We start from the raw sequence: 21,824 nt of genomic DNA, 5'->3' as shown, positions 1-21,824 counted from the left end.
GCAGTGCCACGCCCCTGTGCCGTTTTCGCGCGAAAGATCGGACTGCACCATTGTGAGTGTGAGGGGGGCGTAGAAGAGAAACTACTCCTGAACACAGAGAGATACATCTGTACCGTAAAATATAATTGATAAAATACTTTAAAACGATTAAGTATTTAGTGGTTTATCAAAACTACAGTTACAAGACTTTATTACGGACTAATGTATAAGCCCAACAACAACAACTCCCCTACTTTTCCAACGACCGGACTTCTCCAGCGGTTAATTTTTAAACCCCCTCCTCTCAGTCCATTCATTGGTTTTCATTTTAAAATACAAAACTTTCTTTTGGACGGGGTTTTTCAGCAAAACGGAGATAAAATGACTCTCAAGTCAAAGGTAAGCGACAGAGCAGCGCGTCTAAATGTACATTTACTTTACACGTTGTGGTTTTGTGGTGAGGAAAAGTCATAACGAGTCAACATGTAACGTTACACCATTGTTACTAGCTAACGTTGTTGGCTTGTTCGGCCTGGGTCTGTTTCATTGTGGAGATGTATTCATAGCTTCCCACGAATAAGGTGATGTTAGTCCAGTTCTTTAATCCAGACATGCACAATGTTATGTCTTTAACTGAATTTGCCTTTTCGTGTCTTTGTTTTGACCTTGTTAACTAACTAGCTTAACGTTACACGTGATCTGATTCATATCAGTGATCGTGATCATCAACAGTTAAGGTGGTGCTCATAGTAAAGGAGTGCATGTTCAGTGTTTTTGGGTCCAATATGTGTCGCCCTCCTTTATGAAGGTCAGAGGTCAACACCCCTGGGGCCGGAGGGGATGGTTCAGCAGAAATCAACAAATGGGACCTGGGACATCAACTGCATTGATCCTGTTTTACACATTAGAAATGACATTCTCACTTGCATATATTTGTCAAAGATTCTGGTCCAATAATTCAGTCTTTCTCCTAAATAAAGGCAAGTACGCTGCTGTCATAAAAGGCCATGAAAGAAAAACATGCAAACACTTAACTCCAATATTATCCTTGCAGTCCTGCAGACCCCAGGCCCTGTTAACCAGATTGAGAAACATACTTTACATTGTTTTGTCAGACTGATACATCTCGACTTTCTCTTATTTTATGAGCTGCTTATAAAGATGATTTTGAACAAATGACAAGTTTCCTGATCTTAGCCCCCTGCTGTAAAATCTGGTTAAATGCAATGGATGTTATATGGTCAGTGTTTGTGATGGAGATGGTGTGGACAGTACTCTTCACACTACAACCCCCCACCTAAATCCCAAATAAATAGTCATATTTTCAAGCATAGGACACATAACACAGGTACAGTGTTTCATTATTTTGTGATATACCTACGCTGTGATGTCATTACAGACGTAACCTTTAGTAAGAAACCTGTGCTCTCATTTTAAAGCTACTCTTATTATACCTTTCACATCCACAATTCCCGCCTCCCTCCAAAGTCCCATACCCCTCCTCCTGCAACTCCACCTCCCTCCAAAGGCCTACTCCCTCCTCCTCCATTACGTCCTCATTACGTTTATGATAGGCGTAGGTGTTGGCAAGGTAATGTTAGATACACGGAAGAGTACAGCGAGTGTAATGTTACAACCAAGACAGTCAAATGCAACCCTGGAGTTTTAAAACTCAACCGGAGTCAGTTGATGAGTTTTAGAATAAGGTTACAGTGCTAACGTTAGATAGTAATGTTAACGTTACTAGTAAGTGGAAATGCACAAGGAAGATAATGTTAATGTTTCAGGGGGGGATGTTGTGTTGTGTCAGTCAGAGGCCTCCACGTGGGACAGGACGGCCAATTGGTCAGAGTTTTCTTAGAACCATATGGGAATGGTACAATTATGAGTTTTCATCTCTGGTGGAATTCACTTACATTTTAGTGTGCCATCAGCTTATTACTAGCATTTTAAACTAAACAAAGAAAAGTGAAAAATGTCCAGAAAGGTAAATGTTGCTTTAATTCGTTAACAAAAGCTGCATTTTATCAATTACGCAACATAGCTAAGGTACAACCTCTACTGATGCTGAGAGGCTTGTCCATGCTTTTGTTTCCAGTCGTCTTGACTATTGTAATTCTCTACACACTAGCCTGCCCAAAACTGCCATTGCAAAACTACAGACAATTCAGAATGCTGCTGCCAGGGTTTTAATAAAAACTAAAAAGAGACACCATATAACTCCTGTTCTGCATAACTTGCACTGGCTTCCGGTATCTTTTAGAATTGATTTTAAAATCTTTCTTTTGATTCGCTATCACCATACGTCCTTCCACGAACCTTGACATCCTCCGCAGCTGCCTTTTTATCTGTCTCTAAAGTCACTACAAAAACCTTTGCTTCTTTTAGCTGCTACACCCCAAAAATTTGGAACACCCTGCCTTTAAATATTAGACCTACTGGCTCAGTGGACAGTTTTAAACGATGACACAAACATATCTTTTTAACATAGCCTATAACTGGCAGCTATCTGTTTTTATATTCTTAATATGTTTGTATATACGTGTTTTTATTACTTGATTAATTAGTGATTGATAAAGGTATTTATTCTTCTCTTTTCTCCTTCAGTGAGAATGTTGTATAATTTTATAGTTTTATTTCTTTGCTGTTTGTCTCCGCCAACACTTTGTGCTGCATTTTGTGCATGAAAGGTGCATTCATTCATTCATTACACACCCAAATAGTGGAGGGTTACCATTTCAAAACACTTTCTACGTATTTGATTTTAAGTAGGTCAGAAGAAAAGAAAACATTGTCAAGGAAAAATGGTTTAGTGATTATTTATTTAACACACATACAGAATTGGCATCTGTCGGACCCCCAAAATGAGGAAATAAGTTCAGTGCCACTGTGAAGTGTTTGTTCCTTTTCCACTTCACTTTGTCGCTGGCCCTACCCTGCCATGACTCAGAGGTCACACAGGCCTGTAGTGATAAGGCTGTCCTTGGGTTTAGTTTGGTATCTATTGGCATAAATTCAAGAAGATAGATTTACTTCATTAAAAGCAGCCAGTCACAGCACTGGGTATCCTGGCAAGCTGCAGAGTGACACAGCTGAACTAAATTAATTTCTCCCACAGCATTCACTCAGTGAGAGTTTCCACTGATGGAAAGGTGCTCCCTCTGGTGTAAAGAATGAAAATTGATCCAGCAAATTGTCCTGTAGAGTTTTCATGGAAAAAGAGGTTCTGGTTACAGTCAGTGTTCTTTATCGAAACACATTGTGTGCATCCTTGAGCTTTAGCAAATGTTTTAAGTGCAGCATATCTTGCCATGCTTCCGCCACCTGTTGATTTGTCAAGTGGTGTGACACCAGTGGTAGGACTGTGTCACCTGTGTTCATGTGCACAAGATAAACAAAATCGAAATCCTCTCATAGAAAATGGCTTCATAGAGCTTCTAGAGGTGTCTTGTGTGATGCTGGATGTGTCTGCCAACAGGTTCCATGTTTCAAATCCAAGTTTATCACTGCTGAGCTGGCTCGCCTCTTCAGCCAGTCGGACAGTGAGGAGGAGTTTGAAGGTTTCAGCGAGGACGAGGAAGACGAGGACAGAGGATCTTTTAACAAACGTCCAAAGACCATGGTATGAAACGTTTATTGTTGGCTGTATTATCTGATGAAAATGTGCGCGTTACAGCAGCCAAGGCACCAGACTAACTGCTTTTGTCTTTCTGGTGTTCTCCAGATGGTGGACTCAGAGGAGGACAGTGACGTGGACACAGGCTTCTACTCTGATGGCGAGGAGGCTCCCCCACCAAAGAGGAAGAGTCTTTTAGTTGCCCTGAGGTGTGTGTGTGTGTGTGTATGTATATGTCATTCAATAGGTAAATATGTAAGTCTCATATATATATATATATATATATATATCTATATCTATATCTATCTATCTATCTATCTATCTATCTATATATATATATATATATATATATATATAGATATATAGATATATATATATATATATATATAGATATATCTATATCTATCTATATAGATAGATATAGATATATATATAGATATATATATATATATATATATATATATATCTATAGATATATCTATAGATATAGAGATATATATATATATATATATATATATATATAGATAGATAGATATAAATGTGAAAATGTGAATTCATAGTTGTTGCCCTTGTTTTTAACCTAGAGATGATCGCTGTTTGTCATAGGGCTGACCCGAATCCTTTGGTGCTAAGATCGTTGCCATGATAATCAATGTCCAAATCAGTATTCAAATGCTCTGTTTTTGCAAACCATAAGACATCTCAAAGAACACCACAAATTAAGAGACAAAAATCCAACAAAATTCATTGTGCGTCACCATTAATTATTAGTTATTCCTAGACAAGGACACGTAAACTTAGCGACAGGCCCAATCTACAACGAGCTCGGCAAATCACCTTAAAGCTGTAACAGCTCAGCCGTCCTGCAAAGTGTTCTGTTTTCTAATTACCATGGCTAATGTTACTGCAACCTGCATGCTAACAAAGTGGCTAAAGCCTAGTTCACATTACAAGATTTTCACCGTGATTTAGACGCTGCAGAGGATCTTGAGAGCCACCTTGGGTCGGAGGTGAGTCGGCAGATAGTCTGCCACGATGAGTCCTCATATGTGAACAAGCCTTCGAGCAAGTCGCCCCCTTGTCTGTGACTGGGACTGGATATCTGGCATGCTAGAAAACTGGAGAGGTCTGACACGACTGACAAAGAGCATCAGCCAATGAGAGGGGCGATACGTCCCACATCAGCACGCAGGAGGACGTAAGAAATGTGAGGATTCGCTTCTTTTGGGCTTGTTTCCATCGGCCCATAGCCGTTTCTCTCCCAAGATCTGGCAACACTGACAAGCCGGCAAGCAACAACAACAACGGCGACGTCCACAGGATCCCGGCGAGCGCGCTGTGTTTGGACCCAGGCCCTGGAGGCAGATCTGATTCAACACTGGGAAGAATATCCCAAGTTAAAAAACATAGTTTGGAGATGTCACTGCGTTCTCTGGGGCTCTGTTGGCGAGGGCTCGGTGGAGAAATCTTGTGGTGTGCACACAGGTTGTAACGCAGTTGAGGAGACTCCAGATGACAGAAACAGGTATGAACACTCAAAAGGTTACGATAGTCTCTGCTACGCAAAATCGGGGTAAAAAATCGTGTGAACTAGCCTTAAGTGTCACGTTATTTTAGATGTCACTGAAAGAACAACGGAAAACTTCTGTTTCAAAAAACTTCTTGTCTCTAATCCCTTCCGCTCTCAGAGCTTTGATAGATCGCCAGTATTTCTCAGTGAAGCTTCAGTACCCTAAAACTGGTATTCAGAGATGGCCCCAATATGTTTGAACACATAGATCCATGTGTGGAAGTCTGCTCTGTGTGAAGTGTGAAGCCTTTAATGCAACATGAACCTACATGATCTATCTTGAACAGGCAAAGGCTGTGAATGAATAATGACTGACGCTTCATATTGTCGCTGCCTCTTCAGCTACTCATGAGTTTAAATGGTCATGTCACATTCGATGGCTTGAAGTTAGTTGGACATAGATTCAACTTGTTGCTTTTTCCCACTATATTCATCCTGTTTGCCACATATACAAGGGTCCGGTGGAAACACAGGCCTGTTTCATGACAACTGTGTTGATTCTCTCGTGACTGAGCAGTGATCTTATTTTAATCTTGCTCTTCAGGTTCCCCGTCAAAAGACTGTCGACCCCCAAACAGGAGACGCAAGAGAAAAAGATCAAAAAGCCAGTCGAAGAAAGGCCTCCTTCACAGAGAACCAGAGGAAGGCAGAGCATGAAGCAGCAGGAGTGGGATAAGGAAGAGGAGCAGCAGGAGGAGGAAGAAGACAAAGAGGAAGTCGTATCTCTGAGCCTACGGAAGCGAGACAAGAACATCCAGGAAAACAAGGCCATGGTAATCAACCCTTAAAACCCTTTGTGTTTGCTCCATATTCTAACTGTTTGATCTGTATAGTCAAATTATATGAGTGCCTCCTCTGGAGCGTGACTCTGATCTCCTCTGCTGTCATCTTTCAGCTGGCTAAGCTTTTTGCTGATTTGAGCACCACGGCTGAACTCACTCCACCCAACACCCCTCAGGTGAGTAACTGCAGTGAGTAAAGTCATCCAAACTTCACAGGAACAAGAGTCGGATGTCATCCAGAATTCAAAGTAATAATCTGAAAAATAATAATCAAGAAAGACCACCACCTTTGGTTGCCATGTATTTAAGAAAGGCACGGTTGTCAAGGTCAGTGTGACCTTGCAACATGTTTTTGGCCATATCTCAAGAGCTTGTGCAGTTATTATGACAACATTTCACACAAATGTCTAATAGGAGACATTTTCTATCTTAAAGGTCAGAGGCCAGCTTCACTGTGACCTCATAATGTTCTGCAAAAACACTCTCTGGCCATTATTTAACACCGTAACTCAAGAACAGAAAGGGAAACATTTGGTTAGATGCTGAATTGATGACACTGATCTTGGATGTCCATCTTCAAATTGTGCTGATTGTATAGATCTTGCTGGAGGGTTGAAGATGTGTGTGATCCATTCATGTTGCAGCAATACACGAGTCTGGACATACATGGATGTAACCTGTACCTGCAACATGACTGGTTGAAATAAGCTTTGCTGTTGTGTTTCATAGAGACTGAATTTCTTTTTTACTGACATGTAAACACTGTCTTTGTTTTACTTCTGCAGAAGAAGAAGCGGACACCACAGAGAGCAATGCCACGCAAGCGCAAGTTCGAACCGGAGATGGGGTCAGAAAGGAGGAACCCGTCCCGCAAGGCTCGTCCTCGTGAAAACTTTGCAGTGGAGGAAAAGAGTGAGCCAGTCGCCCGCAGAGGCCCCAGGACTGTAGACATCAGGAGGCTGATCGAGGTAGAAGAAGTGTTTTATTAATCCCACTCGGAAATGAAATGTTTTCACTCTGCTGTTGCACACACAGGACCTATAGGCAGACAGTGTTGTTGTGGAAACATGTCAGAGTGACTGAATTGTAGATATGATTTGCAACATGCAATTCACGCTGTGTTCTGAAATGGCATGCCCTGGGTCAATAACTGTGAGCTAAAAATGACGCCTTCATGTATTTTGTGTAAAGCCTGAAGGCTCCAGGAGTTGTCACTCGCCATCTGAAACCTGCCCCATATTACTTAACTATTGTGATTGGCTCCAAAGCGGCCAGGTGGGGTGGAAATCTGTTTGAACAGGAAGGGGACCCGACATGTCTGCCAGAGCAAATAAACACGAGCTTGCAGATTTGTCTGGCTCCCAGACTGAGTAATCTGTGCACTCAGATGCCTCCAAAAACAAATTATGCATAGAAGAAAGTGCCATTATTATTATTATTATTATTATTATTATTATTATTACTAATCTGTAATCCATCTGTTGTGATTGTGCAGGTGGACGAGGAAGTCACTGAGAGCAAGACGAGGAAGAGGAGCCGCAGTAAGATCCAGTATGACGTGAGGACAGTTGATGAGATCACCAAAGAAGACCTGGACAACATAGCGTACCGCAGCAAGGACAAGATCTGGGACAAAGAGAATGTGAGTCACAGCAGGACTTCACCTGCTTCATGGTCATGGTACTGTGATGTCAGCTTTTCTGGGTTAGTGTGTTTGTTCACTATTTATTTGTGTGTGTGTGTGTGTGTGTGTGTGTGTGTGTGTGTGTGTGTGTGTGTGTGTGTGTCTTCAGGGCAGCTCGTGTCACCAGTGCAGACAGAAGACTCTGGACACCAAGACGGTGTGTCGCAGTGGTTTTTGTGTGGGGGTCAAAGGTCAGTTCTGTGGGCCGTGCCTGAAGAACCGCTACGGAGAGGACGTGCGTGATGTGCTGCTCAACCCGGTCAGTAAACATTTTATTCTTTATTTCTCTCACTTAACATAAATGCAGCGTCTGAAAAGACACCATGAGAAAAAACAAAATTCGTCGACCTTGAAGTGGCTGAACTTTAATGTCTCGAAACAATTCAACAATGCACATATAATTATACAAGGTACGACTCCATTGAAATGTGATGTCATCAACTCCTTTAACTTGTGCACTCCTGACAGTTAAGTCCTTTTTGTGTCTTACATCGTTGGCTGCTGCTTTATAATTGTCCATGTTTCTGGATGGTTCTGGTAATCCATTGTTTCTGGTCGTGGAGTGATCTAACTGTGCACACATCCCGACCACAACAAGACGGCCGCATGGTCACTCCTCCTGAACAGGGACAGCACCAGTCTGCAGCACCACTCTGTGGCCACCTCTGATTGGAAAGGCAGTGCAAAGCACCTAATAAGTGACGGCTTCTCAGCAAAGATCCTTCCTGATGAAGAATCAGAAAAATCTCAAACATGAATGTTTGTACAAATTTTAGCATAACTCAATTTCTAAAAGCAACCAAGGCAGGTGATTTGACGTATGCTTTAAGACTAAAGAGTGGAAGGACATAAAGCCTCAACATGGAACTGCATGTGTATTATTAGAGTAACAACACAGTTGGTCACCCACATTAAATTTGGGTCTTTTTTTCGTAGACATGGTCGTGCCCCATCTGCCGAGGGGTGTGTAACTGCAGCCTGTGTCGTAAGAAGGAGGGCCGCTGCGCTACTGGCATCCTGGTGGGACTGGCCCGCTACAACGGCCACGACAATGTCCATGAGTATCTGGAGAGGTAAGCCACCTCATTCTCACCGTACAGTCTAATGATACAGACCTGGATTGGACCTCCATCATTGTCAAGAAATCCAAAGCTTTTCAATTTATTATCACGAATGAGAAAGAAACACATTATTCTGACATTTAAAAAACGTTTGGCTTCTTACGCTTAAATATTACTTATACAAAATAGTTGCCTGTTCAGTTTTTGATTGACGACTAATCAATTAATCTACAAAGAAACAGAGCTCACGTTTTGTTTTGTCTCCACTGCAGCATTCAGAAGGATCTCGAGTGAAGTCCAGAGAGAAGACCAGAGAGGAAAACCTGCTCGCACAGCTAGAACCCGGAGCAGGCTCTCATCCTGCACAATACCGTAGAACTCTTTTTAACGCACATTTAGATGTCGATCAACCTTTTCTCTAACTAGAGAAACAAAAGCAAAAATTTGTTTTTTTTAAACTCTCCTCTAAACACAAGGCACATACACTGTTAATATGTTTTATATATCCTGATTTAAGGCTGCATGACATGCAGGGATGATTTTGTTTTTTAAAGTCAGTACTCAGTTTTGAGTTGTATATTTCCATTTGAATATCTCTACTGTCGATGTTCACTAAAACAAATATAAGGTTTGGTTATTTTCTGTGTTACAAATGCAAAAGGAGCCCTTTTTATATACCAACTGCTTTTTTATAAGTGAGTAATTTTTACGGCGTTGTTGGCAATCCACTGTAATTTTAATAAAGCACGGGGCATTATCTAAACAATTGGCCATGTTTTTATGTTTACATATGTATTTGTGTAGGTTATATTTGTTGGTTGTGCCACACACTACACCACAGTGTCATCTTTACCGCACATTTAGGGGAGGTGCACACATCTTTTATGCTGCGCCATAGTTGTCTATTGTATGCGTGTAGGGTGTCATTTCTCCAGGTGAGTTGGGTCAGGTCCAGGTCAGCTCATGTACTCGACCAGGCCAGTCAGCTGATCTCGTGTAATGACCAGGTGCCATTGCTGTAGGGCAGGGGGTCACAACACAGTCAGAGGTCATCCTGAGGAATCATTGGCAATGTGAGTGACAAATAGAAATACATTTTATCTCATCACCGTTGTCGTCATTATCCAGCTGTAGTTTCAGTTTTAGCGCACACACTCATGTTTGACGTGAGCATGCGTTTGACGTCGTATGACTGGTGTTTTTACGTTTTGGGGTTGATTAGGTGTTCAGATTAACACTCTAAGTGATGAAAAAATAATACAAATATCCGTCCTTGTTCTGGTACTTTCAGAGTTCATTACATTAAACTCTGTTTTTACCCTCAAAATTCCACAAAAAACGCCTGAGGGTGCAGAGGTATTGTAGATTTAGGTGTTTTTGAAGTGCTTCAAAGGAGTGACATGTCAAAGGTATGCGTAAGCTGCCTGCTACGTGATGCTTTTTGTAAACTGGCAGTCAGTGACCTGCTGGTGAACTCCCACAAGTCACACTTTGATCGTAGCTGAGTTACACTTGGAGTGTTTTGTAGAACGTGTTTTCCGAGGCACAGAGTTTATTGGCTCATTATAAAAAAGTAATCAGTCAAGGCCAGCGATGTGTTTGATCTGGTAACGCAGTCCTTTTCCTTAAGGGACCCTCTCTCTATCATTGAGTAAACTAATGACCCCTAAGTGACATAGTTTGTTCAGTTCATAACAATAGCAGAACAACTGATAAAACTGTTCAGTTAACCCGAGTAGTGAACGCAATAGCTGCAGGAATTATGTGTCAAACACAATTTGGATGACTTTTAAGCAGATTGTGAACGAGACTTCCTGATATTTTTAGGAACTTTTATACGACTCTCTGCCTGCATTATGTATTTTTATTTTCATCAATCATACATAATTAATAGGCATCTTTGCTGACACACTATTTTCCTCTTCCTGATGCTCGGCTGAAGTTTGCATCCTGGATAATAATCTAAACTCTAAAAATAACACTTTTATTATGTTTCCTTCGCAGGAATAAATGAAATGCTGAGATATAGATATATATTTTAAGTTTTCACCCCTAAAATCAAGAGCTCCTTGAGAAGCTTCTGCGACTCCGAGTGAGGATCGGTATCCCCAGACTAGGAAGTAGTGCTGTAACTGAGTGGTCACTGGTTCGATCCTTGGAGCATCAATTTGGAGTCCATTGTGATAATAATATTAATATTATATTGCGCTTTTCAAGGCACTCAAAGACATTTCACATATTCAGGGACTAAACTAAAAAACAGACAAGCAAAAGAACAAATAACAGATGAGGAGAAGAAACTGTCAGTGACTGAAAACAGCGTTGGTGAGTCTTGAGTGATTTGGGGGAAGACTTGGATGGGTTTGGGGAGTGAGTGTGATGATGGAGGAGCTCATACAGGAAGGATTTTGAAGTGGATTCTCTGGGGGATGGGGAGCCAGTGTGGATGTGGTCACGGGTGCCAGAGTGGGTGAGTGGCCGAGCAGCAGAGTTCTGGGTATACTGGAGCTTATTGAGGGTTTTTGAAGATGAGCCATAGACTGTTGCAGTCGTCCAGACGGGAGGTGATGAAGGCGTGGACGAGGGCAGAAATGGTAACTGAGAACTGTAATTGTTCCCAAATGAAGCACAGATACTCCATCACTGCTGTCACAACACAGCTGAGAGATTACCCAGTAATAAGGGGGTGGGAGGAGTCATAGGAGCTGTGTGGAGCTGTACATGTGTGTTGGAGTTTAAGTGTACCGTGTGTAGATATTGTTCAGGCTCCACTGTGTTTTCAATTTCCATCTGATTGATGCACACAAATACCAGAGCATCAGGGTGGAATTTAAGACAGTTTTAATCACTTTATTGTCAAGTGTTATGCAGGCAAAGCATCTTTTCTGCTTGAAGTTGTCCTTTTTTCTTTGTTTTTTTTAATCGACATAACACGTTTGTACAAACCAGTTTTAAAAATATCAATAAACTGGGGCCTTTGAGGCTAACCTGGCAAAAAACCCATTATCAAATGTCATGGAGACGAACAAACATCTTTTTAGAAAAAGATTTTACAAATGAGATGTCACTACAAAATATCAAAGAAAAAAAAAGTTGGTTGTCACACAAAATATTACCAAAAACATCTAAATTTGTTTGGTATCAACCTTTTTCAACTTTAAACAATAATAACTTTTTTTTTTTTTTTTTTTTTTTGCTTTCTTCTTCTTGTGTTATTTATTTTTCTCCAAAAAACACGTTATGGCGCAAAGAGAAGAAATGAACAGCAATGGTCGGACGTAGAAAAAAGAAAAAACAAGCACAAAGAGTAAAGAAGAGAGAAGCGGCACTACAGCGAAAAACTCAAACATGCTGTACACAACCTCAGAATCAACGCACACAAATACAAGTCCAGCAAAAGGCAAATAGTACAACTCAAGGATAAATAATAAATTAGCCGTACACAGCGGGGTCCTGTGTGTTAACATACTGGGAGGGGACTTTTTTAAAACAACCGATAAACTCTGTAGAATAAAATTATCTTTCAATTTAAAAAAAAAAATGTACGCACTGAACTAACACAGAGCAACACCACCAGAAAACATCTCATAATATCCACATAGCTAAATAGCCCGACCCACTCCCACCCACAGCTCCTCTCACCCACAGCTCCTCTCACTCTGTCTCACTTCACCTCTCTGTGCTGTCGTGTGCTCCTCATGTCGCCTCTCGTAATGCAGGAGAACTCCCCTCTTTCTCCACCCTGCTAACTCTGACGTCTGTACAACAGCTTGTGTTAAGGCAATTGCGGTACGTCGGTCACGTCGCACAGTTAGAGTCGGAGAGGGGTCTTCACCAGAGCACAGAGGGCAAAAAGCAACACCAGTGACGGTGCCACTGTCCAATGAAACTTGCCGTTACATCTACCAGGTGCCGTGTGGTGGTAACTGAGCGTATAAAAATTACAAGCCAACACTGGATAGACTGCAGCTATGATGTTGAAGCCACCCTGTGGTATCTGCAAAGTAACAGGCTTTGTTCAGACAACAGTGCCGCTTTCAGATGTTGTCACTAATCTTAGAGCGAACTGGCTTGTTTTATTAACAGAGAAAACTTCCCCTGACAATGTAAACATGGTTTCACTAGGATTGTCATTATAGTATTGCTTTCACTACACAAACAAAGTTGTAGAAAGCTAGATTGTTTTTCTCTATAGAAACCTTTTTTTTTTCTTCTAATGGCCACTGCGCCTCAATAGGAATGCATTATTTATAAATCTTTTTATATGTGCTTTTTTCTATTCTTTTTTTCTTTTATTTTTTTTTTAGAATTATCCCCTCTCTTCTTCAATAACAGTTTATCCGTTGACTGGTCTCGAAGGAAGCAACACCTGAATCTGATCTGAGGACTAAACCTGAACCATGAATAAAACTCAAATTAGGTAGATCCTCTCGGTGACAGTGTGGGAATACAAACACACACTCATTCATACAGGTCACATACACACACATACACACGCCATCCCAAGACTGCCCCTGCTCTATTATCACTCTGCAACAGCCCTGTACCGTGGCTGACCCTCAACACTGTCTGACAGGTATGAAACAGGAACACAACTTTGTGCATAGAGTTAGATTCTGTTGCGATTAAGAAAATGTCTCTCGATGTCACATGATTTTAGATTCAGCAGGTCCACCTGTCTTGTGCTAATCTAGTCACTACTTACATTCCTTTCCCCACTGAATGGAATTATTATAGATTCATTTCATAAATGCCAAACTAATCTTTCATATGTTTACGCTAAATTTTTGTTATTATATGTGTTAGTTATTTTTAGATTGTGATGTTTATATTTGTCCGTCTCCGTTCAACGCATGAACCCGTCTCTTTTGAGTCCCTTATCGTGAGCGAACATTTGTAAAATTATGCAAAATTAAAAGTAAAAAAAAAAAAAGAAAAGAAAAAGTAGCCACCTCTTACAGTCCCTGCAAAGACTCCCAAGAAAACAGGAAGTCAGCCTTCGGCAAAAGAAACAGGCCTATTCAAACTCCTCCTCTTCCTCCTCTTCTTCCTCCAGGTGATTAGAGGTGGTGGGCGTGGCGGGGTCAGAGTCACGTGAGAGGGTCGCCACGGCAACAATCTGAGGGGAGGCACCCAGGCCTTCGGGGGCGTCTTCCTCCATGTCATCAGTGGTGATGATTGCCACAGCCGCTCCGCCTTTCTTGTTCTGATGCGTCTTGATGTGCTTGGAAAGGTGGTCGCTGCGCATGAAGCGCTTGGAGCATTCGGGACACTCAAAACGCTTTTCTCCTGGAGGGGAGGAGACGGAGAATTAGAGATAAATAAATCAAGAAAGGACCCCGAGACCAACACAGAAAACCTTCTTTGGTTGGTGCATTCTTGGAGTCCCCTTTATGTTCAAAAATAAACACCAGCATCACTGCCCTCATACTTCAATGTCCCTTATGTTTGCATACATACAGCCAGTAGATGGCACTGGAGGGCAGAGTCAAAAGTTTCACAACAATAAACAAGGACACTGTGGAGGAGGTCGTAACAATGTACCTTTAAACGGAGGCGGTGGTCTGTGTGGACATTCTTTAAATCTTGACATGTGGACGAAGAATTCTTTTCTTCTCATTACCAATCCATTCTGTTCTGCCATTATTTACATTTCTTCATCGTCTCCTACGGTCGCATCTCTCTTGAACTACGCTACGCTGCCTCCACCATCTCTGGTGGTACTGCTCCATTACGTCTGTATCCATAAGCTTTCAGAAACATGCACAAATACGGATGACATGCACGCAGAGGACGGACAGAAAGCTCTGCCATCTTGGGCTTTGGGAAGCTGCATTTTTCACTGTTTTTTTTTTTTTTTTTTTTTTTTTAATTTATTTTATGCACTAAGATTAAAGGAGTAGTTCAGATTTTTTGTAGTGATGTTGAATGAGGTAGCCTCTTTATCCATAGTCAATGATTACCTTCAGTAGATGGCAGTTGGCACACCCCCAGTTTGGAGAAACAGGAAGGAGTACTGACATGGAAGCTGAGCAAAGTAGCTGTTCAAAAGAGTGCTCATGATGGGGGCAGCAGCAAATCGTATTTCAGCCATCTAAAGAAATCAACAACTTGAAAGTGTATACTATATTTAGAATATTTGTTAACACTTTACATGAAGGTATCTACATAAGGGTGACATGACACTGTCATGAACTTGTCATAAACATTATGTACATGTCATAAATGTTTATGACTGCTGTCAATTAGAGTCATTCGGTTTTTGTCATGACAAGATGACATTGCTTGGGTTATCTTGATTATGACAAGTTGACATTAACCAGGATGACATTACCAGAAGATGTCTCTGTATCAATCATTATGTCAACTTGTCATAAACACAAAAGAGGTGCATTTGTTGTTAATGTCAAATTGTTATGACAAAGACAACTTCTGGTAATGTCACTTTGATTAATGTCAAGTTGTCATAATCAAGACAACCCAAACAATGTCAACTTGTCATTCCAAAAACCAAATGACACTTAATGACAGCAGTCATAAACGTTTATGACATGTACATAATGTTTATGACAGGTTCATGACCGTGTCATGTCATAGTTATGACAGTGTCATGTCACTCTTATGTAGATACCTTCAAGTAAAGTGTTTCCGAATATTTTCACTGCTCTACCTAGCTATGGAGACATGAACTGAAACGTATCTATGCTCTCTTCAAAGCTACCAGACTCCACTGACAAAAACAGTAACTTTAGCTCACAGAACACAGGAGCTGCTGGTCTGCTGCTTCACCGATTGATTAGTTTGTGTTATTGTGTGACTTTGGAGCTTTTAAGGATTCACCAGTAAACAATGACAATGGTTGAATGCTGAATGATTCACGGGTCAAACAATAACACAAACAAAGTAACCAATCGAGGCAGTGGTAGATCAGCAACTCCAGTGCTCTGCATGCTTTGATGTGAGTTATGATAAATTTCAGTCCAGTTCCCCGTCAGAAAGGCCCGTCTGATGGCAGGTGTAGTGTACACTTAAACTAAAACTGATTTTTTCAGGTGGCTAAAATATGTTTTGCTGCTGCACCTGTCTGCTTCTCTAAACTCAGGGTATGCCGACCGCCCTCTACTATAGGTGATGCGCTAACTAGTACCTAATACAACCCCAAAATAGCCAGACTATCCCTTTAATTGGTTATAGCCCTACCTTGCATTCAGTACTGAATTAAAATTTGCGTAAATGCTATGACCTCCAACGTAACCACGGTGACCCACATCACCAATCTACATCTCTGTGTGCGTCTCTACCTACCTGTGTGTGTTCTCCGGTGTCTCTGCAGCTCGTCGCTCCTGGTAAACCTCTTGCCGCAGAAGATCCAGTTACAGACGAACGGCCTCTCACCGGTGTGCCAGCGCAGGTGGGCCCTCAGGTGGGACGTCTTGCCGTACACCTTCCCACAGCCCTCCATGTGGCAGATGTGCTGCTTCTTCTTCGTGGGGTCCCCACTGTTCCTACAGCACACACACGAGTTAGGAGTGAGCTCATGGTGGTGTGTGTGTTTCGTAAAAGCGTTCAGGGCTTTAAACAAATTGGATCACAGCTGGTCCGCACTGTGTCAAGAAGGGTTGTACAGTAAGCAAACTCTGTTTTATACATTTCTCTGAGTGAACCAGACTCTTAACAAAGGGACTCACTGATTATTCTGCAAAGCTGAATAAATTTGATTGTTCTCTGAATATTTCAGTGCATGTTCTCGGTGCCAGCTCCTCATTACAAAGTGAAGTGCTGGGTGGCGAGAGGTCGGATCTCTCACTTTGGGATACGAGCTACACTGAGTTCTGACCATCTGTCAAACCAGTTGTCCCACCATGACATGGCAGTTATCAAAAATGTTTGAATAATGATAAAAATGTAAACATGAGTTTGTAAGTCATGAACTTGGGCACACAATGAGAACTGTGAGTGGGGTGAAAACATGAAGAATCTGATGTTGTGAAGTGCTGAATGCAACATTATGTGTTTCTAATGCATTCATACCTTCCCTCTCCATCCCTGCAGTTTGGACAAGAGCAGGCGACACGACGAAGCCTCTTGCTCGGTGGTCCCTCCTGGTCCGAGGAACTTTGCACGGAGCCCAGCTGGTCTGGACTCATCGATGAGCCTGATGCCACGTTGCCAACAGTGACCGTCACTGGAGACGACTGAACTTTGACCCCATCCTGACCCTGTGGTTGACCTGAAAGGTGATTGAAAATGACAAAATGTGTGAACATATTCATCCAAAACAAGTCTGTGGGGTAGTCTAAGGAAAATATGACGATAGAGAACGAAAATCCAAAACGGTCTGGAGTACAGTGAGATGCACTATTTGATTGGGCCAGCAGGACATCCTGGTATAGTCCAATTTTAAATGGTTAATATATCAAGCAGTGTACCACTCAGCCCAGAGACTGAAAGTTTGAGACAGGAAATTTATTAGAGCTTCATATTTTCTCAGTAACTAACGCCTGCACACTTTGCTTTCACCACATTTTAGTTTATATTAATGAATAGATCAGTGAAGCATTAGTCACTACACATTCACACAGTTAGTCTCAGCGCAGCCTTACCCTGTAGACCAGTAATGGTGAGAGGAACACCCTGCACCTGAACCCCAGCAGTGCCCAGCCCTGCGATGCTGACCGTCTGTACCCCAGATCCCGGGTTGATCTGAGCTGCGCTGAGTGTCAGGGGAGCTCCACTCAGGGACACCAGCCCCCCGCTCCCCACTGTTGTCCCACCAGCCACCGGGGCCAGTGTCAGCTGCTGTGGCACAGCCGTCCCAAGGCCGCCCTGCAGGGAGACCCCGCCAGGCAGCTGCAGTGTCTGCCAGGTGATCTGCCCAGAGGGGGACAGGGTCGGGGTACGGATAAGGACCTGGGCTGGGTTCTGGAAGGCCTGAATGGGCTGCAGGGTTTGTCCAGGGGCCAGCTGGAGGGTCTGAATGTGCTGAGGTTGCTGCTGCCCCTGGGTTTGACCCTGACTCTGTGCCTGAGGCTGCAGCTGGATCTGCTGCACCAACTGGTGCCCCACCTGACCCACAATCACCTGCTGAATGGTTCCCGCTGTATCGGTCTGGTTCTGCAGCCCATTGGCCTGGTTCTGGCTTTGAGAGTCCGCCTCGCTGCTCTGTACTTGGGTGTCAGCTGCTCCACCCTCTGATCCAGCAGAAACCACTTGTGTCACATCAGACACGCTGTCACCTTCGGCCACTACCGTTGCGCCAGTTGATGCTGTCGCATGAGCTGCCCCAGACACTGCTGTTGTCACCAGCTGGTTGCCATTGGCAACAGAGAATGTGCCATCTGCTGATTGGATAAGCTGCACGGCCCCGCCCCCTCCAACATTATTTATCACAGGCAAAGCCAGGGTCATGCCACCGAGGTTTATGGGTACTGTGGTCATAACAGGAGTCTGGGAACCCTGCAGAGTTTGCAGCTGCAGCGGGAAAGACTGTGCGGGGCGGATCTGCAGCGGGACCGTCTGATTGGCTGTACTTGTTAGGATGGCTTGCTGGTTGGCTGGCTGGAGGATAGCCTGGGTCTGGCCTGGACTCTGTGTCTGGATGAGCTGGACCTGCTCCGGCAGAGCCCCGATGGAGGCTGTCTGAGCCGGGCTGATATGGATCTGCTGCCCATCTGCAGTCTGCAGGTGAGGGATGACCTGATACTGGACCCCGCCCCCGGCATTGGGCAGGTTCTGAACCTGGATGATCTGGAACTGCTGTTGTTGCTGATTGCCTGTAACACTATTGGTCCCACCAACTGGCTTCACCTGCCCAACAGGAAAGGAACAGTGATACAGTCAGGAGCACAAACATTGGCAGTCAACAAAAAGCATTTGCTCACACCCACTGGTTTCCCCACCTCCTTCACCTTGCGTCCCCCCGGTGAGCTGTCATTAGCCAAGGTGGTGGCCACTGTCACAGCAACAGGCTGATTGGTGTTCTCTTTGGCCATAGTAGGCGCTGCTGTGATGATCTGCCAGCCGTTCCCCGTGAACTGAGCCGGGACCAGTTCCAGCTGCTGGGGCACCAGGGCCTGACCTCCAGCGGTGTCCACCACTATCTGACCCTGAAGTTGACCCGCCTGCAGCTGAATCTGACCTGCCTGGACCTGGATCTGCTGGGCCCCCACCTGGGCCTGGGCCCCCTCCGCTCCCCCCTGTCCTCCGATCTTACTGCAGGTGGCCGCTAGCAGAGCCAACGGAGAGGGCTGCGAGGAATCCTGGAGGGTAGGAGAAAGGGCGGAGGGGTGGATGGAAGGGAGGGACAGAGAGAGGAACGGTTAAACAGGAGTGGCGAGGAAGGGAGGAGAAGCCTGTCGGGGGTTAGAGACAGATGAAAACACACAGAGAGCTCATGTACTGTACACACACAAACAAGAGAAGCACAACACCTAAGTCAATGAGCAGGTATCATTATGAACTCACACGAAAAAACAATTTGAAACAACGATGAGAAAGAGTAGAGGATCGAGGGGTGGGGAAAATATGGTGCAGAAAAAAGAAACACAAAAAGCTGAGAGAAAGAGAGAGAGCTGTCAGTGGAAGTGGGCGGTATTACAGGAAGCGAGTGGGTGGGCGTGTGAGAACCACATTTCTCTTTTCTCAGAACACTGGAGGAAAATGCCGCCTTCTCTCTCGCTCTCCTCCCTTTCAAAAGAACTAGGTCGCAGGCAAATTTTAAATGTTATACACCTCGGAAACAGCCTAGATTCTGTAACAAACACGACAGCGTGGAATAACATAATGCTTGTCATACAAGTTTTAACAACAAAAGACACACTTAAGGATAACTGCCTGGCTGAAATTAATCTCAAAGCTACATCCAACCCTGTAAAAAGCAGCTAAGAATAGAAGTTCCACAGTTGTAGAGCCACATACCAACGCTGCAGGTCTTTAAAATAAATCCACATGCAGAATTAAATCATTATGACCCTAATTCAAGCGGACAATTCAAAACTACAGTGGCTGAAGTGTGACAGCCGTATAAGCCTATTCAGGAGGCTCTGGTCTGGCTCTCAGCAGGGCTGCACAGAAGCAGGAAGTGGAATTCACCAGAGAAACGCCCCCAGAGGTGTCTGGCTGGCTGGGAGGGAGGGAGGGGAGTACATTTTTGGCCTACAGGCAAAGCAAAAGTAATGAAGTATGATAAACTCTTATTTCTTTTCCTTCTTTATTACCTGCGATCCAGAACTTTTCCCCTTTTTAGATGCTTTCCCTCCTTCAGTTCCAGATGATTCCTTCTTGGAGTCTGTCAAAAGAGAGTAAAACAGGAGGATATCTCCAGTTATGATATCATCGCATGAGTGTTTCTGAATAGTGCAAAGTCCCAGAGTGAGGTGCAGTCATGCAGACACTGAACACAATCTGATCATAATGCAGATTTGGCACAACAAAGGTGATCAATAAAAGGTAAAGGAGAAACCAGTAACCTCATCATCAATATCAAAGGCACTGGGAGCCTCCTATCTGTCAGACAGAGAGAGACAGAGGGGTGGAGACGGAGAGGGGGGAGGGTACCTACCACTCATAACGCATTAATATACCGAGAGGGAGAGGGTGTAGTTCACGGTAGAAGGCCGGCCGGGTACAGAGGCGGAGGACGGCCTATATGTTCGGCGCTGGGCCGTGGCGGATCTGCCCGTTTGACGAAACCACCCACCGGCCAGGAAGGGCGGTGCCAAGCGCAGGCACAATCAAGCAGCCACAAATAACGGAGATAACGGAGAACACAGTGACCGTCACCGGCCCCTCGGCCCCCTCGCAGCCCCGTCGTATGTCCCTTTTACCGGAAAGCCAGTCCATAAACGAGTAAATTAGCGCTTGTCAGAATAATATCCACAGAGAAGTTGGCAGTGTGTGACCGTGGAGGCCCACCCACTTCCATTTAAGCATCAGGACAACACCCTCTTCGCTGCTCCTGCCTGTCGCCGCCGTTTCCCTCGCAGCACGACGCGAGGACGCCTCGTCGCCGTCCGTCGTGCACCGAAAACAAACCGTCACCACTGTTTGTATTTTACGCGTATTCCCCTTTTTTTCGTGCACAATTGATTTTTTTAAAGGGGGAGATACGGGGAGATAGCTGTGGCTTTTGTGGGCGGACGCGCTCCTCCCACATATTCAGATTGGACGACGGGGCTCGGCGTGCGAGGGTCGAGATGGGAGTTGTATTTTGGTGAGGCCTCGCCTTCTCGAGCTCCATTGGGCGGTTGGGACTACAGCTCCCATGTTGCTCCGGCGCGTCGTCGGGTCGGAGCGCACGGTGTTAGTAGTCATGTTGGTGTGAGAGCGAGAGGGAAGGGCGGTGACTTCTGTGTTGTGGGGGGTTGGGCGAACGGGAAAGGGAGGCGTGTGTGTGCGTATGTGTATATGTGTGTGTGTGTGTTTGCACTCTGTACACTGGTGTCACAAGATGACAGCTCTGGTACAAAAGAAGAAGACAAAACAGGAACTGAGGGGTTATTTAGTCTGAAATACAGTGGAAAGCAATTTGTAAAAAGTAAATAATGTGGAAATGTTGCCTCTGTGCTGAAAAACTTTTATTTCTGTATTTGTCACTATTCAGTCCCTGTTCCACTTGTTCCTGTCTGCAGGTGTAGATCTCAGAGGGACACAGGAAACACGCCCCCCTCAATATTTAAAACATGTGCGTTGTTGCTCCCTAAAAAACATGAAAGTTAGCAGAGGACTTTTGACACGTGGACCATTAATTGTTTCAGAGAAGGTGCAAGTTGGAGCATTACATTTTAACCAGAATGCAGGAAGTTAAATGTTAGGTGCCCAAAAGTTTCTGTCTGGAGGACCCCCCACACTTCATATGCGCCCCCGAATGTTTAACCGACACCTTCGCCTTTGCCTGTATCGTTATTCAACTTTGAAGCTCATAACTTTGCCTGGTTTGGGGTTGAAACAATACACAAATTAGCCAAAAAAATTAACATCTTGTTGGGAAACCTTGGGTTCTGACATTCACGTGGCTGCCACCTGACACGCTCCATCCACCTAAACACCCGTGCAGACCAGGTACCCCCTCTCATCACAGCAGCACTCCCCAGTAGCTTTGGCCCCCCAGCAGGATAATGCGCCATGCCACACC

At 44.0% G+C, this 21,824-nt stretch overlaps 2 protein-coding genes across 3 annotated transcripts; one reads left to right on the top strand and one right to left on the bottom strand.

Moving 5' to 3' along the window:
* Positions 1-143: 143 nt before the first annotated feature.
* On the top strand, positions 144-9,439 carry cdca7b (cell division cycle associated 7b). The gene is made up of 10 exons (XM_049603312.1): positions 144-378; positions 3,458-3,601; positions 3,704-3,804; positions 5,710-5,938; positions 6,061-6,123; positions 6,733-6,915; positions 7,443-7,589; positions 7,741-7,890; positions 8,568-8,704; positions 8,965-9,439. The coding sequence occupies exons 1-10, from the start codon at positions 202-204 to the stop codon at positions 8,984-8,986; spliced, it is 1,353 nt and encodes a 450-aa protein (XP_049459269.1). The 5' UTR covers positions 144-201; the 3' UTR covers positions 8,987-9,439.
* Positions 9,440-11,516: 2,077 nt separating this feature from the next.
* On the bottom strand, positions 11,517-20,898 carry sp4 (sp4 transcription factor). 2 transcript variants are annotated; one of them, XM_049603309.1, is made up of 7 exons: positions 20,253-20,898; positions 19,909-19,979; positions 18,601-18,951; positions 17,296-18,499; positions 16,724-16,922; positions 15,998-16,197; positions 11,517-13,981 (listed from the first exon to the last, which is right to left on the bottom strand). In XM_049603309.1, exons 1-7 carry the CDS (start codon positions 20,257-20,259, stop codon positions 13,710-13,712), a joined length of 2,304 nt encoding a protein of 767 aa, XP_049459266.1. In that variant the 5' UTR covers positions 20,260-20,898; the 3' UTR covers positions 11,517-13,709. The 2 variants fall into 2 exon arrangements, with proteins under 2 accessions (XP_049459266.1, XP_049459265.1); XM_049603308.1 differs by having other exon boundaries at positions 18,592-18,951; positions 20,253-20,897.
* Positions 20,899-21,824: the final 926 nt, after the last annotated feature.

Source organism: Epinephelus fuscoguttatus, linkage group LG17, assembly GCF_011397635.1.
Source record: "Epinephelus fuscoguttatus linkage group LG17, E.fuscoguttatus.final_Chr_v1".
Lineage (NCBI taxonomy): Eukaryota > Metazoa > Chordata > Actinopteri > Perciformes > Serranidae > Epinephelus > Epinephelus fuscoguttatus.
This window is presented reverse-complemented; position numbering and strand designations above follow the sequence as displayed.

What these genes read in the sequence shown, in the direction of transcription:
- sp4 (XM_049603308.1), bottom strand. An exon ending in TGCAGGGATGGAGAGGGAAG is followed by an intron (nt 16,198 to 16,723) that starts GTATGAATGCAT and finishes TGTGTGCTGTAG; the next exon opens with GAACAGTGGGGACCCCACGA. An exon ending in ACACCGGAGAACACACACAG is followed by an intron (nt 13,982 to 15,997) that starts GTAGGTAGAGAC and finishes CCTCCCCTCCAG; the next exon opens with GAGAAAAGCGTTTTGAGTGT.
- cdca7b (XM_049603312.1), top strand. Translation starts at nt 202, where the DNA reads ATGTATAAGCCCAACAACAACAACTCCCCTACTTTTCCAACGACCGGA. An exon ending in AGTCTTTTAGTTGCCCTGAG is followed by an intron (nt 3,805 to 5,709) that starts GTGTGTGTGTGT and finishes CTTGCTCTTCAG; the next exon opens with GTTCCCCGTCAAAAGACTGT. An exon ending in TCCAGGAAAACAAGGCCATG is followed by an intron (nt 5,939 to 6,060) that starts GTAATCAACCCT and finishes GTCATCTTTCAG; the next exon opens with CTGGCTAAGCTTTTTGCTGA.